This window comes from Salmo salar, chromosome 21, assembly GCF_965601325.2.
Source record: "Salmo salar chromosome 21, fSalSal1, whole genome shotgun sequence".
Lineage (NCBI taxonomy): Eukaryota > Metazoa > Chordata > Actinopteri > Salmoniformes > Salmonidae > Salmo > Salmo salar.
This window is the reverse complement of record NC_138311.1, coordinates 35,021,440-35,039,310: the sequence shown is the minus strand read 5'-3', so window position 1 is coordinate 35,039,310 and position 17,871 is coordinate 35,021,440. Positions and strand designations below refer to the sequence as shown.

The 17,871-nt window shown below is 43.6% G+C and overlaps 1 protein-coding gene across 1 annotated transcript in view; it reads right to left on the bottom strand.

The window, feature by feature from the left end:
* Positions 1–17,871, bottom strand: part of LOC106582244 (leucine-rich repeat and calponin homology domain-containing protein 1) — a 100,426-nt gene that overhangs the window by 41,561 nt on the left and 40,994 nt on the right. The window contains exons 2-6 of the mRNA XM_082966899.1: positions 10,083–10,227; positions 4,202–4,328; positions 2,445–2,550; positions 432–568; positions 126–256 (exon numbers count right to left, since the gene is read on the bottom strand). Coding sequence (XP_082823025.1) covers positions 126–256; positions 432–568; positions 2,445–2,550; positions 4,202–4,328; positions 10,083–10,227 — 646 coding nt within the window. The remainder of the gene's footprint in view (positions 1–125; positions 257–431; positions 569–2,444; positions 2,551–4,201; positions 4,329–10,082; positions 10,228–17,871) is intronic.

Below are 17,871 nucleotides of genomic sequence, written 5' to 3'. Positions count from 1 at the left end.
TGATGGAGAATCTGGCACAATACACAGAGGTAAATCAGTGGTCCTGGAGAGCCAAAGTGTGTGCAGGTTTTTGAATCAGCCCAGCACTAACAGTTGCCTCCGTTAGGGTTGGCATAGCAACTCACCTGCCGGTAGAAGGTCGTGATAGGCTGAGGCGCTCCATGACAGGCAGGTAGAGAGAATCAGGCATCTTGTCACTTCGACATGCCTCGATGCTCAGGTACTTAAATATGTGAACTTTGCCTTTCATGCAGATCTAGAAAACAGATCATCAGTGGGTGAATTAGAGCAAGTAGATGATAGATACAAAAGTAGAAGGTACACAAATAGCTTAAACAGAACACACAGAGACATGCCCCATGATGAATGCTATATTCCATTGCTCCGTATGTCATGCCAAGCTGTGGAGACAGCCGTAGCCCCAGACCGACCTGTGCAGGGGGACTCTGTAGGGGGTTGTTCTCCAGCTGTAGGTTCTGGAGCTGGGCCATCTTCCTGTAGCTCACTGGGATGGTAGACACCTTGTTACAGGAAAAGTCAAACTTCACCAGGGGAAGCTCTGCCAAGTCTGAGGGACGAACACACAGCCCCTAGAGTTAGAGGAGTAATTGTTGTTGTTGTTTGTTTGTTTGTTTGTTTGTTTGTTTGTTTGTGTTTGTTGTGTGTGTGTGTGTGTGTGTGTGTGTGTGTGTGTGTGTGTGTGTGTGTGTGTGTGTGTGTGTGTGTGTGTGTGTGTGTGTGTGTGTGTGTTTGTTCACTGGGATCATCAGACAGAACCTTTTCCCACTAGAAACCCACAGAGCCCAGCAGAGGCAGCCCTGATACTTCAAGACTCCCTCACTGCCAAAGTTCAACTAACGTGGACCTTGCCAAAAGTTAAAAATAAACTGGAGGAACGTATCCTAGGCGCTAAGCTCAGCACGAACCACTATGACCCAGTCAATATGAGAGAAGAGACATTGTTAGGAAACAGAAGAAAACCACAGACTTACATTGGAAAATACTGATAAAATAAATAGCAGCTATTAGGCTGGGTGTAACTGGTGTAGCTTTGTAGTATCACATGCATTTTATGGGAAAAATGGGATAAAGTATTCCCGAAATCAGATAGATAGAGAAAATAGACAGTGAGAGGTCAATGACAGAGAGTGAGAAAGAGTGAGAGAGAGTAACAGAGAAATAGTAACAAAGACAGAGCGAGAGATTCTCAGCAATGCTGTGCCAGCAACACATTCCCCAAGAGGTAGTAATTCAAGCAAAACAATTATGACTATCTCTCTGACAACCTTTTATAATTAAAATCCCTCTGAGACGACAGAGATAATCTTAGCTGGGAGGCCATGAAGGAGAGCCCCAAATATTATTTTTAAAACCAACCAGCAGAGTACACTACTTCTCTTAATTAGCTGAAATGAGAAAGTCTCTCACGTCCTCTTCCCTCAAGGTCACCCCTTAGAATAACTTCTATGAGGGATTTTTTTTACCATCATTCAGTATAAAAAGGGGGAAATCTCAACAATATTTTCAGCATCCATATCACCTACTGTATAGGTAACACCAAAAAAACAACAAAGAAACACTTTTTGGCAGGTCAACTACAATCATTTTGTGCCTTGGTGGCCCAGGAAGGGGGTCTCTCCAAAATACATTTAAGGAGTGATGCCCCAAAAGTTCAACAAACAATCTAAAACTCTATTTCCCAACATCCCCCATCCTCCCCAGGGCTCTCGTCCAATCCCCTGCCTCCACTCATATCCTCCACCCATGGGAGTCGAGCCGCCTGGCCAGATCCAGGCTCATCAATCAAACCCAGAGAGGATAGATGGAGCATCTGCAGCATGATCAGAAATCACAGACTGTAAATCTACAACAGAGACGCAGCCGGGGAAAATATGTAGGAAGAATGTTCAGAATAATACTCGTCCACCATTCAGACAACGAGAGGTTGCCAGGTTCTGACAGACGATGGGCGGCATCTCTGGGACTTAGAGAGCTCTCCTGTCACATACCTATCTTATTCTATAGCAGTGTTTCCCAACTCCAGTCCTCCAGTACCCCCAACAGCACACCTTTTGTTGTAGCCCCGGACAGGCACACCTGATTCAACTTGTCAACCTATCATCAAGCCCTCAATGAGCACACGTTTTCTGAGGGCTACAACAAAAGTGTGTGCTGTTGGAGGTACTTGAGGACTGGAATTGGGAAACACTACTCTGCTAGACGTCTCAACTCACAAAGACTAGTACTGCTCAATACCCCTGGGCCATGAGACATACCTGGAGACTGGATCATAGACATCATATATCTGTCTGTGAGATCTGTCTGGCTCTTATTTGGCTGGGCTTGCAATACAGCATGGAGTAGATTGATATTTTCTAGATGCACCTGTGGAAGTTTTCCTGTTCACAAGAGTTTAACCTCTTGTGAACAGAGGTTAAACTCACCTTCAGGAAGGACACAGAGCAGGTTCCTGCGGACGTTGAGTTCTCGGAGGGCCTTGAGTCGGCCGATGTGACGGGGCAGAGCAGTGATCTCATTACAGCTCACATCCTGTAGGGGGCACAACGCACAGGGTTAACTGAAACACATATATCACTTTCTGGTGCGTGTGCAGGATTTTGTTCTAGTCCTACTCAAACACACTTGATTCAACTAATCAAGGTAATGATGAGCAGCAGATTAGTAGAATCAGGTGCATTAGAGAAGGTCTGGTCTGTAAACCCAGTAGCTCTCCAGGAGGATGGTTGGTCACCCCTGGTGTACAGGAGCTAAGGTAAGGGGTTTATATTAGAGGTCGACCGATTATGATTTTTCAACGCCGGTACCGATACCGATTATTGGAGGGCCAAAAAGATCCGCTACCGATTAATCGGCCAATTTTTTTATTTGTAATAATGACAATTACAACAATACTGAATGAACACTTATTTTAACTTAATATAATACATCAATAAAATCAATTTAGCCTAAAATAAATAATGAAAAATGTTCAATTTGTTTTAAATAATGCAAAAACACAGTGTTGGAGAAGAAAGTAAAAGTGCATTATGTGCCATGTAAGAAAGCTAACGTTTAAGTTCCTTGCTCAGAAATGAGAACATATGAAAGCTGGTGGTTCCTTTTAACATGAGTCTTCAATATTCCCAGGTAAGAAGTTTTAGGTTGTAGTTATTATAGGAATTATAGGACTATTTCTCTCTGTACGATTTGTATTTCATATACCTTTGACTATTGGATGTTCTTATAGGCACTTTAGTATTGCCAGTGTAACAGTATAGCTTCCGTCCCTCTCCTCGCTCCTACCTGGGCTCGAACCAGGAACACATCGACAACAGCCACCCTCGAAGCAGCGTTACCCATGCAGAGCAAGGGGAACAACTACTCCAAGTCTCAGAGCGAGTGACGTTTGAAACGCTATTTGCGCGCACCCGCTAACTAGCTAGCCATTTCACATCGGTTACACCAGCCTAATCTTGGGAGTTGATAGGCTTGAAGTCATAAACAGCGCAATGCTTGAAGCACAGCGAAGAGCTGCTGGCAAAACGCACGAAAGTGCTGTTTGAATGAACGCTTACGAGCCTGCTGCTGCCTACCACCGCTCAGTCAGACTGCTCTATCAAATCATAGACTTAATTATAATATAATAAACACACAGAAATACGAGCCTTAGGTCATTATGGTCGAATCCAGAAACTATCATCTTGAAAACAAAACGTTTTTCCTTTCAGTGAAATACGGAACCGTTCCGTATTTTATCTAACGGGTGGCATCCCTAAGTCTAAATATTCCTGTTACATTGCACAACCTTCAATGTTATGTCATAATTACGTAAAATTCTGGCAAATTAGTTCGCAACGAGCCAGGCGGCCAAAACTGTTGCATATACCCTGAATCAGCCATTCCGATTAATTGGTCGACCTCTAGTTTATATGGCTCATGACACATCCCTATTACAGCCACACTGCTTCCTATTCCACTGGTCTAGCCTGTCTCCTCACATGGAGTCAAACAAAGTCTCCCCTCCTCCCCTGTTTCCTGTTTGCAGGAAGCGCTAGCTCCATTAGGGCTGGTTCCATTCATTTCACCCCTCAGTGAAGAACAGTACAGTTACGTAAGGCTAAGCTTGGCCAGGAACTTACACAGGAAACTAAGAGCTGAGTCTGACACTGGCATTTAGAGGGAGAGGGAGAGAAAGTCTTACCAGCTCCATGAGGCTCCTGAGCTGACCGATGGCCTCAGGTATACACACCAGCTTGTTGTTGCTGGCATTGAGGACTCGTAGGGGCAACCCACACAGGCAGGCTGGCAGAGCACACAGCTGGTTCCGACTGTGAACACACACAGCTATATATTATTACACACAGCCTGCGACAGCATGACGACTGACACTGAGAGATGCAGATCAGAGAGAGATGAATGGGATGTCCAAAGGGTCTACCATCTAGAGCTGACAAAGATCCATTTGGATGGAAACTCCAATAAAGGTGTCAGATGAGATGTGTGTTGGACCTTATTCATGGCTATATCCAATGGGAGGAAGACTTGTTAAGCAGCTTTTGTTTACATAGGAAAATAGACATTTTAATATTTTATAAACTAATTCAACTTAAGAGGGAGAAGGCAAAGAGAACTATCTACATTGTAACAATGTGTTGCATAATGGTATTCATATTTACATTACACGAGTCAGTGAGTCAGTGTTTATGACTGTTTGTGTCTAGTGTACTGTAAGAAACAGAATGCCCCATGGGGACAAACTACTCATTAGCTTTCCCATAAACACTTCCTCTCCCAGCACTGTAATGTACTTATGCAAAACATAAACACACACAACCTGAATCTCAATCTAGTTCAGTCCAGCATGACAAAACAGCCCCCAAACCCTCCAAAAACCCTTAATAAAAACAGGATTGTGGTTTTCCCTCCCTGGCTTACACTAGCAGTTAGCCAAAATGCTTTAAAACAATCCAAGTCCTTTCATAAACAGAGCAGAACACCTCCAAACAGTTTAAACCTCTCATAAAACAGGCTTCTGGTGTTCTGTCTCCGGGTTACAGATGCAGTTAGCCAGCACACGGCAGGGGGTTAGTGGCTGGGAGAGAGGCCTTTTAACATTGACAGAGCAGAGTATGAGCATAGTGGCTTACAGATGACCCTAGAGAAAATAAGTTCTCCACTCCACAACAAAGGCTACAAATTATCCTGGAAATGACCCATCAGTACACACACAAACATGCGCTTTGTTTTTCTATCCTCGTGGAGACCGAAAATATATTTACATTCAGAATCCTACTTTCCCTAAACCCTAACCCTAACCCAAACCTAACCCTAAACCTAATTGTAACCCTAACCCTATCCCCTAAACTTAAAATAGCCTTTGTCCTCATGGGACATGGGAAATGTACCACGAGGGAGAATTTTCCTTGTTTTACTTATGGGGACTTTAGGTCCCCACAAGGATAGAAGAACCAACCCATTGACACATACACACAGACACACACACATGCAAAACCATGAGACTGCGAAACTCCTCTGATATTCCGGAAATTAAATCAAATTGAGTTTATCCAGCTGTTCCCACACACACAGTGGGTTCCTGTGTGTGTGTGTGTGTGTTTGCTGTGGGTTCCTGTGTGTGTATGTTTGTGTGTGTGCCTGCATGATTTCAAGTTCGCATGCATGTGTTGTAGTGTTGCATCAGCTCTAGCTGTATCACTGTGCAGTCCAGGGGCTTGCCAAAGGCTCCACAAAGCCAGAGATGTCAAACACTGTCTCCGTCTCTGATCCAAGAGATTACAGACGGAATGAGAATGTATAGACAACACTGGCTGAATCCAATAATGTTAGCTAAGTGTGATGGGTCTGCACTCAAAAAGATAAAGCTTACTTCATAGTGTACACAGACGTTTCAACTTTGCAGCCTTCTTCAGTGTGTAGGTAAAATCGTTTTCATTCAAAACAGCATTAGCTAGCGTTAGCTAACTGTGTTAGCGGAATGGAACCCCCTGTGGAGTAGTAACATAACAACACAGACCAAGAGAGAGGAGCTAGGAGCTGTCAGCAAGGACCACACAAGAACCACATCACATCATTAGGCAAAAACACAATCATAAGGAGCACACACTACACTCCCACTACACTGCACTGCAGCTAGCACAACAGCACATGCAATAGAGCAACAAGCTAGCATTACAATAGTTCACAGTAAAAGCTGACTGCCTAAATAAAAGCTAACAGAATGAAAGAAAGTCACACTAAAACACAGCAATAGAAATCAGCAAACTCCATGACACAACATGATAACAACAGCTGGCAGCTCCAAACAGCCTTCATCTCATTTCCTAGACAACTTCAAAATAAGGTTGCTGTTTTTTCACAAGTGCCAAAGCTCTATCTACACTAGTGGTCTAGATACTGTAGTTACTGTACCACCAACTGAGCTTTGCTCTTCCCGGGGGATATCCCTGAAGTAGACCTATGGTCTCTTGAGTCTTCTCAAGTATCCCGTGTGGATAGGGCAAGTACCCCTGGTGGCCCAAGTACCCCTGGTGGTCCAAGTCTCCTAGTGGTCCTAGTACCCCTGGTTGTCCTAGTATCCCTGGTTGTCCTAGTACCCCTAGTGGTCCTAGTACCCCTGGTTGTCCTAGTATCCCTGGTTGTCCTAGTATCCCTGGTTGTCCTAGTACCCCTGGTTGTCCTAGTATCCCTGGTTGTCCTAGTATCCCTGGTTGTCCTAGTACCCCTGGTTGTCCTAGTACCCATAGTGGTCCTAGTACCCCTGGTTGTCCTAGTATCCCTGGTTGTCCTAGTATCCCTGGTTGTCCTAGTACCCATAGTGGTCCTAGTACCCATAGTGGTCCTAGTACCCATAGTGGTCCTAGTATCCCTGGTTGTCCTAGCACCCCTGGTTGTCCTAGTACCCCTGGTTGTCCTAGTACCCATAGTGGTCCTAGTACCCATAGTAGTCCTAGTACCCCTGGTTGTCCTAGTACCCATAGTGGTCCTAGTACCCCTGGTTGTCCTAGTACCCCTGGTTGTCCTAGTACCCCTGGTGGTCCTAGTACCCATAGTGGTCCTAGTACCCATAGTAGTCCTACCACCCCTGGTTGTCCTAGTATCCCTGGTTGTCCTTACCCCTAGTGGTCCTAGCACCCCTGGTTGTCCTAGCACCCCTGGTTGTCCTTACCCCTAGTGGTCCTAGTACCCCTGGTTGTCCTAGCACCCCTGGTTGTCCTAGTACCCCTGGTTGTCCTAGTACCCCTGGTTGTCCTAGTACCCCTAGTCCTGGTTGTCCTAGTATCCCTGGTTGTCTAGTCCTGGTTGTCCTAGTATCCCTGGTTGTCCTAGTATCCCTGGTTGTCCTAGTATCCCTGGTTGTCCTAGTACCCCTAGTGGTGCTAGTACCCCTGGTTGTCCTAGTACCCCTGGTTTTCCTAGTATCCCTGGTTTTCCTAGTATCCCTGGTTGTCCTAGTATCCCTGGTTGTCCTAGTACCCCTAGTGGTCCTAGTATCCCTGGTTGTCCTAGTATCCCTGGTTGTCCTAGTACCCGTAGTGGTCCTAGTACCCATAGTGGTCCTAGTACCCCTAGTGGTCCTAGTATCCCTGGTTGCCCTAGTATCCCTGGTTGTCCTAGTACCCCTGGTTGTCCTAGTACCCCTGGTTTTCCTAGTATCCCTGGTTGTCCTAGTATCCCTGGTTGTCCTAGTACCCCTAGTGGTCCTAGTATCCCTGGTTGTCCTAGTATCCCTGGTTGTCCTAGTACCCGTAGTGGTCCTAGTACCCATAGTGGTCCTAGTACCCCTAGTGCGTCGCCTAGTATCCCTGGTTGTCCTAGTACCCCTGGTTGTCCTAGTACCCCTGGTTGTCCTAGTATCCCTGGTTGTCCTAGTACCCCCCTGGTTGTCCTAGTACCCCCTGGTTGTCCTAGTACCCCTGGTTGTCCTAGTATCCCTGGTTGTTCTAGTACCCCTGGTTGGGAACCACTGATCTAGAGAACAAAGAGCTTTCATTCTCTTTCCACCATGATACAGGCCAGTAACAGGACGATCCTAAAAATAAAGCAGTCCTTTTTATGTGTTCCTGGTGCAGACATGGAGAGCGTTCTCTATTTCCTGTTTTGACTGCGATATGAAAAGCTACACATTTAAATGAGACTATCTGTCGGTGTCTCCATGGCATCCAATAACATTCCTGTGTAGGGGTGTAAAACACATCCCCTGGTGCTGTCACTGGGGCACTCACATCACATTATACTCAGACACACACGCACGCACGTTACACTACATCAGCTAACGCCAACTGAGGCTCAGTGATGAGAAGATAAACTAGCCATCCTCTCCCTTCAGATGTAGCATTTAGATGACTAATTCAATTAATCACTTATTAAATTACTAATTAACTTAACCTGAGCGATATGCCCGCAACACAACATGCGTATATTCATGCATGCGCATCTCTGTCTGTCTGTCTGTCTGTCTGTCTGTCTGTCTGTCTGTCTGTCTGTCTGTCTGTCTGTCTGTCTGTCTGTCTGTCTGTCTGTCTGTCTGTCTGTCTGTCTGTCTCTGTCTGTCTGTCTGTCTGTCTGTCTGTATTAGAGATATGACTAACGTACTTGCCTCAGTTACACGGTGGTGTGAGCATGAATGAAGAGATTAGAGACATGAAGTACAGAGACTACTGAGCTTGTCTCAGGTTGATGATGCGTACAGCCGGCAGTAAAAAAAACAGGTTAGCACTGATATGATGACTCTTTCTCTCTCCCTTTATGTCTCTCTCTCCTTCTCCCTACATATCTGTCTCTCTCTCTCTTCCCTTCTTTCTCTCTCGCTCACTCTCTCTCTCTCTCTGTCGGTCTCTGTCGATAGCTAGATAAAGAAGGAGTGGACACTGGCGAAAGATAGAATGAAACAGTTAGAGTGACCTGGGTATGAGATCATGGCGTATTACACAAACACAGACAGACAGGATGTGTTGTTGCCTTGTGGTCCTGCCATGAGGATGGAAGTGGTGACATCAGCCTGTTGAGAGGTGTCGTGATGCGTGAATGCTAACAAGCATGTCGGCCCTGGGGAACAGTTGGCACCAAACACCTGGGTCTTAACAAGCCCTGGGCCAAACTGACAACTGCTAATGTAACAGGGTTGGTTATGTTTCCACTTGCCTATAAAGAAATGTGTACTTAATGTTCAAGCATTCGTATTGGTTGGTTCAACTGATGACACTAAGGTGTGTTGTGATTGGCCCCGCTTGCAGATAGGGGGAGATCGCGAACGTCAGGTCTTCCCAGTATGAAAATGTGATGCAAGGGGTAGGTCACGTTCTGAATACTGTTTTATATTTTATATTTTACAATGTGTTCAAGTTTGCTGTACGTTACGGATTTATACATGTGTGAGTATATGGTACCTGTTAGGGATTGAGGGGCTTTCTGGGATGTGCTTTGGCATATGATTGCTGTAGATAAGTGTTAGCTAGCATACATCGTTGTAATGGTCACATAAGCCCACTGCTAACACAGTTGTCTTCATGCTACAGCTTTTGTCATCGACAGCCATCAGTACCATTAAGCCCTGCACAACTACCGTGCTGTTTCTCATTTAACAACAGGTATTTACACATGTTATATTTTGTATTGTATTTTTGTATTTTGTGACCCAGTATGAAAATGTGATGCAAGGGCTTTTGCCATCGACAGCCATCAGTACCATTAAGCCCTGCACAACTACCGTGCTGTTTCTCATTTAACAACAGGAATAAATGATGCTCAACTGGGACCACTGGCTGATGTGATTTATTAGGAGAAAAAAAAACACAACGCAAGGAGAGTACGCTATACATCTGTTACACTAACTGTTAACCCTCTGCTGCTTATCAAATATCAACTGACATCTAATGTATTTAACCCATTACTGAACCAATAATGGCACCTCATAGGGATATCTGTGCAAACACAACTTTAAGGATCAACCACTGATACTCAGCAACTCTTGGAAAAAGATTGGAGGTGTTTCTGATATCATTGAAAACGAATGTGTTTCTCACTCAACACAGTCACCTGTTAACAGTAGGTCCAAGTCTTACCTGAGGTTTAAGGAGGTGAGTGACTGTAGGTTGATGATGGTGTCAGGAATAGTTTTGATACAGTTGTGATAGAGGTTCAGCGATTCCAAGGCGACCAGGTGACACACCTCCGAGGGGACCTCCGCCAAACGATTCCTTGACAGGTCTGACGAGAGGGAGAGAGAGAAAGAAATGGGAAGAAGAGACAGATATCACCTGCAGTTGTATACTAGTGCCACTAGGTGTCTCTCTCCCAAGCTCAGTACCTCCATACAACCCAGTTTACCAACAGGGAGAGAATAGCCTTAGAGGGGGACTGAGCTAAGCTGTCCAAGGCTACAGGTTAGCACAAGACTTCCTGTATTCTTGGCTACGGTCTCACAACAGCGAATAACAGTGATATCAGTTAGCTACTATGTTCACTGTTCAGATTAGCTCCACTCCACTGCTGCCCATTGTTCCACGGTGATTTAGTGAATTCAACTGTGATGTCCTAAAACACTCACGTCTATATGGAAACCTGTATGACGTCATGGACACCACAATGGAAGGAAGTTCAGTTAAAAACAGCAACACTCAGAATCAAAATGTTACCCATAGTTGATCTTCCGTTCAAGCAAAACAGCTTCAGTGTGACTCAAAGGCCTGCTAGCACTAGTAGCGCTGAATGGAAATAATGAGGACTGAGGCCTGAAAATAACATCACAATGTGTGTGAGTGTGCATGTGTGCTTATATGTGTGTAGTATCTGTGTATCACAGGAGGCTGCTGAGGGGAGGACGGCTCATAATAATGGCTGAAACGGAGCGAATGGAATGGCATCAAACACCTGGAAACGAAGTTTGATGTATTGGATACCATTCCACTGATTCTGTTTCAGTCATTAACACAAGCCCATCCTCCCCAATTACGGTGCCACCAACCTCCTGTGGGGTGTATTTATAAAGACAAATCACCTACAGTGAATCTAGCATCACATTACGACCACCTCATACTATACTACACATCTAATGAGAGACAGCTCCTGTTACGCTACAACAACATTAACACCATGGATGTTACCTGAGGGTGGCTTGGTATGGCATGACAGACAAATTAAGGCTCAAGCTGAGACACATATTAGGGTGTGGGGACGTGTGCATCTATGTGTGTGTGAGTGTGTGTTTGCAGGGCAGGCATTATGGGCTATACAACGGTCATGTGATGCAACACTGATGATAACATGGCCTAGGGCAAATCCCCCCCAGGGTCAATCCCGACCTCAGCTACCCCAGACTGAAGTGTTTCCAGAAAGCAGACTTTTACAGCTCTCTTTCTCACTTTCTCTCTCTCTCTCTCTCTCTCTCCTTTACAGCTCTCTCTCTTTCTCCCTCTCTCTTACACAGCTCTCTGAGGACCTCATATTTCCACTGAACCGCAGCTGAACCGCATCTCCCTGTGAAACAGAACTAACAACCCCTCCACCATCCCTCCTCATTTCCTACCTCCCACTCTCTCCTCCCTCTTTCTTGCTCTCCCTCATTTTCCCTCTTTCCATCTCTCACTGCAGAGTTAGCCATCAACCCTCACACACTCAGTCAGCACATAGTTTAAATACATAGGCACACATAGGGGCCTAGTTAGTTTTAGACCTACAGTATATACTTACTTACGCAGACAGACACACTCAAACACAAATGTGTTTTGAAAGTGTGTGTAATGTCTGAAACACACAGAAGCCAATCAGTCAATACACAGCATGCTGAAAACTCCCCCAGAACCAGTACAGGAAATGAAGGGAACACCCTTAACACCCTAGCTATACGATCAGATGGGCAGACACGTATACATGTAGCCTACACAAACCCACGCAGAGAGGTATCCTGGTTAGGCTCGGAGTGGCCTATGTGATGGAGAGGAAGCAGTGTGTGTGTAGGCTGTAACCAGTGTCATTATGAGTTATCAGAGACCAGACCTCTTTCACCAACATCTCCCTACAGAGAGCACTCAGAAACACGTTACATCATTTCCACTCCTCCTTTATGTCAGACATTTGTAATGTCTTTATTCTTTTGGAACTTCTGTCCTAGAACAGGTGTAGTACTAGCTTTAGGTAAGACACACTGACATAAGACTCACCAGACAGAGCATCTGTGAATTCTAGGAATGGGGTCAATGCCTGGTTGATGGACTCAAGAACATCTATATCTGTATAAGTGTGAGCTTATAAGTGCCAGGTCTTCTTGTCACTGGACATGACCTGTGAAATGGCTTTCTCCTGCTCTAGTACTCTTTACACCATGTTTTGACGTGATCCCCAGCTGGTAGGTGACTCGGTCACCAACTTGTGCTGGGGTAGGTGATGTTCTTTTTGAGCAACTGCCAGCTCGCTCTTCTTTTTCCACCAATAGGAAAAGGCACCTACCACTTTCTTACATACTCCAAATGCTCGATCCACCCATTTGTCTCTACCCACTCTCTCTAAGAGAAATCAAGAGATTTTAATAAAACATTTAAATCACAATAATCCCTTTAGTTATGTACAAATGTAATATCTAACTTAATGAGTTGATGAAAAAAAAATCACATTTAGTTTAATCTAACCAATCACTTCAATATACACAATTGACAAGGTTACTTACCAATGGCCAAGTGCAGACAATGTCCAAAACATTGTAGTCAGGTCCATTTGTTGATTTGAGCGGCCTTCACCACGTTCACACCACTATCCTTTGTTATGCAGACCTGTCTGTCTTGACTGAGTCCCCAGGAGGCGAGAGCGTCAATGATCCCCTCTGCTATAGCTTCAGTTGAACCCTTTTTATCAATAATTTCTTCGTTGGAAGCTGCTCCTTCTCCATGGCTATCACTGACACTGTTTTTGCCTACATCACTCATTTTTCGTGGTTAATAGTGGCTCCTCCATCACTCGAGGTGCTAAGTGCTTTTTAGTGGGCGTATACCTCTCCACGTGCATATTGTCACTTCTCTGCATGTTTCTGCTGCGTCAGAGGTGAAATGGACTGCTGTAACCTAATTATTCTATATCGACATTATCGAAAATGAATCTAAAAGTTTTTTATCGTTATTGAGGGAAGTAATTACCTTGATAATTATTTATATTGATTTATCGCCCAGCCCTACCCAACCCCCACTATTACACCCGCCCAAACCCCATCCTGCGACCTAAGAGGCATGTATCAGATGCTCAACATGCTCTGCTCACACCTACTGTGATGGTCCGGGCCTAAACCACACAAAAACAACACTAGACATTACGGAACAGAAAGCTTTTACTATCTCATACAAGGTCTGAGGTCATCTGCCTTTGGCCTAAAGAGCAGGAACCCAGACTTCATCAAAGAAATTGGAAATACAGACATTGTCATCCTACAAGAAACATGGTATAATGGAGACAGACCCAATGGTTGCCCTCTAGGTTACAGAGAGCTGGTAGTCCCATCCACCAAAATACCAGGTGTGAAACAGGGAAGAGACTCAGGGCGTATGCTAATTTGGTATAGAGCAGACCTAACACACACTATTAAATTAGTCAAAAGAGGAACATTTTACAGAAATTAATAAGGAAATGATCTCAACTGAGAAAAATGTCCTCATGTGTGGTCAATATATTTAAATGTATCGAAATGATAAATAAATCTAAATGATGACAGCTTCTCCATCCTAGAGGGGAGATCAACAATTTTCAGGCTCAGGGACATGTACTAGTCTGTGGTGACCTAAATGCCAGAACTGGACAAGAACCCAACACCCTCAGCGAGACAAACACCTACCTGGAGGTGACAGCATTCCTTCCCCCATATGCCCCCCTGGACACAACTACGACAACATAACAAACAAAAACGTGTCACAACTCCTGCAGCTCTGTCGGACACTGGGTATGTACATAGTCAATGGTAGGCTTCGAGGGGGCTCCAATGGTAGGTACACCTATAGCTCATCTCTTGGCAGTAGCACTGTAGACTACTTTATCACTGACCTCAACCCAGAGTCTCTTAGAGCGTTCACAGTCAGTCCACTGACACCCCTATCAGATCACAGCAAAATCACACTCTAATTGAACAGAGCTATGCTCAAATCACAAGACATAAAAGCCAAAGGAACTGAATACTATTAAGAAATGCTATAGATGGAAGGAAAATAGTGTGGAAAACTACCAAAAAACCATTAGGCAACAACAAATTCAATCCCTTCTAGACAATTCCCTGGACAAAGTTTTCACTGTAATAGTGAAGGTGTAAACTTGGCAATAGAAAGCTTTCAAGCAGACAACCTAAGAAAATGAACAACAATGACAAATGGTTTGATGTATAATGCAAAAGCCTAAGAAAGAAATTGAGAAACCTATCCAACCAAAAACATAGAGACCTACAAAACCTGAGCCTACACCTTCACTATGGTGAATCACTAAAAGCAATATAGAAATACATTACGGAAAAAGAAGGAGCAGCACATCAGAAATCAGCTCAATGTAACTGAAGAATCCATAGAATTTAACCGGGAAAATTGGAAAACTCTAAACAAACAACAACACAAAGCGCTATCTATCCAAAACGGAGATGTATGGATAAACCACATTTCCAATCATTTTGGCTCTATAACAAAGAACAAACAGCAAAAACATATACATGAGCAAATGCAAATCTCAGAATCAACTATTAAAGACTACCAGAACCCACTGGATTCTCTAATTACATTGAATGAACTACAAAATAAAATACAAACCCTCCAACCCAAAAATGCCTGATGGTATCCTGAATGGAATTATAAAATATACAGACCATAAATTCCAATTGGCTATACTTAAACTCTTTAACATCATCCTCAGCTCTGGCATCTTCCACAATATTTGGAACCAAGGACTGATCACCCCAATCCACAAAAGTGGAGACAAATTTGACCCCAATAACTACCAGGGGATATGCGTCAACAGCAACCTTGGGACAATCCTTGGCATTATCATTAACAGCAGACTCACACATTTCTTCAGCAAAAACAATGTACTGAGCAAGTGTCAAATTGGCTTTTTACCAAAGTACGTACAACAGACCACGTATTCACCCTGCACACCCTAATTGACAAACAAACCAAAACAAAGGCAGTCTTCTCATGCTTTGTTGATTTCAAAAAAGCTTTCAACTCAATTTGGCACGAGGGTCTGCTATCCTCCACCAAATTCCACAGCGGGTGCGAGACCTGCTGAGGCCTACAAGCCACAGTGTCTCGCACCCACTATGAAATTTGGTGGAGGATCGGTGATGATCTGGGGGTGCTTCCGCAAAGCTGGAATCGGACAGATTTGTCTTTGTGAATGACACATGAATCAAGCCACATGTACAAGGTTGTCCTGGAAGAAAACTTGCTTCCTTCTGCTCTGACATTATTCCCCAAATCTGAGGATAGTTTTTTCCAGCAGGACAATGCTCCATGCCACACATCCAGGTCAATCAAGGTGTGGATGGAGGACCACCAGATCAAGACCCTGTCATGGCCAGCCCAATCTCCAGACCTTGAACACCATTGAAAACCTATGGAATGTGATCAAGAGGATGACGGACGGTCACAAGCCATCAAACAAAGCCTGAGCTGCTTGAATATTTGCGACAGGAGTGGCATAAAGTCACCCAACATCAATGTAAAAGACTGGTGGAGAGCATGCTAAGATGCATGAAAGCTGTGATTAAAAATCTGGGTTATTCCACCCAATATTGATTTGTGAACTCTTCCTAAGTTAAAACATTAGTATTGTGTTGTTTAAAAATGAATATGAACTTATTTTCTTTGCATTATTTGAGGTCTGACAACACTGCATCTTTTTTGTTATTTTGACCAGTTGTGATTTTCTGCAAATAAATGCTCTAAATGACAATATTTTTATTTGGAATTTGGGAGAAATGCTGTCAGTAGTTTATAGAATAAAACAAAAATGTTAATTTTACCCAAACACATACCTATAAATAGTAAAACCAGAGAAACTGATAATTTTTCAGTGGTCTCAATTTTTCCAGAGCTGTAGATCAATGAATTGGCGAGGGCACTAGAACAGTCTGCAGCACCTGGCCTCACCCTATTAGAATCTGAAGTCAAATGTCTACTGTTTGCCAATGATCTGGTGCTTCTGTCCCCAACCAAGGAGGGCCTACAGCAGCACCTAGATCTTTTGCACAGATTCTGTCACAGATTCTGGGCCCTGACAGTAAATCTCAGTAAGACTAAAATAATGGTGTTCCAAAAAAGGTCCAGTAGCCAGGACACCATTGCCCTAGGGCACACAAAAAAAACTCTACATACCTCGGCCTAAACATCAGCACTACAGGTATCTTCACAAAGCTGTGAACGATTTGAGAGACAAGGCAAGAAGGGCCTTCTATGCCATCAAAAGGAACATAAAATTGGACATCCCAATTAGGATCTGGCAAAAAAATATGTGAATCAGTTATAGAACCCTTTGCCCTTCATGGTTGTGAGGTCTGGGGTCCGCTCACCAACCAAGAATTCACAAAATGGGACAAAAACCAAATTGAGACTCTGCGTGCAGAATTCTGCAAAAGTATAATCCGTGTACAACGTAAAACACAAAATAATGCATGCAGAGAAGAATTAGGCCGATACCCGCTAATTATCAAATCCAGAAAAGAGAAGTTAAATTCTACAACCACCTAAAAGGAAGTGATTTCCAAACCTTCTATAACAAAGCCATTACCGACAGAGAAATTTACCTGGAGAAAAGCCCCCTAAGCAAGCTGGTCCTGGGGCTCTGTCAACAAACACAAACAGACCCCACAGAGCCCCAGGACAGCAACACAATTAGACCCAACCAAATCATGAGAAAACAAAAAGATAATTCCTTGACACATTGGAAAGCATTTACAAAAAAACTGAGCAAACTAGAATGCTATTTGGCCCTAAACAGAGAGTACCCAGTGCCAGAATATCTGACCACCGTGACTGACCCAAAATTAAGGAAATCTTTGACTATGTACAAACTCAGTGAGCATAGCCTTGCTATTGAGAAAGGCTGCCGAAGGCAGACCTGGCTCTCAAGAGAAGACAGGCTATGTGCACACTGCCCACAAAATGAGTTGGAAACTGAGCTGCACTTCCTAATCTCCTGCCAAATCTATGACCATAGACACATATTTCCCTCAGATTACACAGACCTACAAAGAATTTGAAAACAAATCCAATTTTGATAAACTCCCATATGTATTGGGTGAAATACCACAGTGTGCAATCACAGCAGCAAGATTTGTGACCTGTTGCCACAAGAAAAGGGAAACCAGTGAAGAACAAACACCATTGTAAGTACAACCTATATTTATGTTTATTTATTTTCCCTTTTGTACTTTAACTATTTGCACATCATTACAACACTGTATATATTAATATTTTGGAACTTTTGTGAGTGTAATGTTAACTGTTCATTATTTCACTTTTGTTTATTATCTATTTCACTTGTTTTGGCAATGTAAACATATGCCAATAAAGCCCCTTAAATATAATTTGAATTGAATGAGAGAGAAGAGAGAGAGTCTGTACTTGTGTGTGTGATTGTTTGTTTTCCAGCACACTCATAGGCATGGAACAAAATCAAATCAAATTTTATTTGTCACATACACATGGTTAGCAGATGTTAATGCGAGTGTAGAGAAATGCTTGTGCTTCTAGTTCCGACCATACAGTAATATCTAACAAGTAATCTGACCTAACAATTCCACTACAACTACCTTATACACATACAAGTGTAAAGGAATGAATAAGAATATGTACATAAAAATATATGAATGAGTGATGGCCGAACGGCATAGGC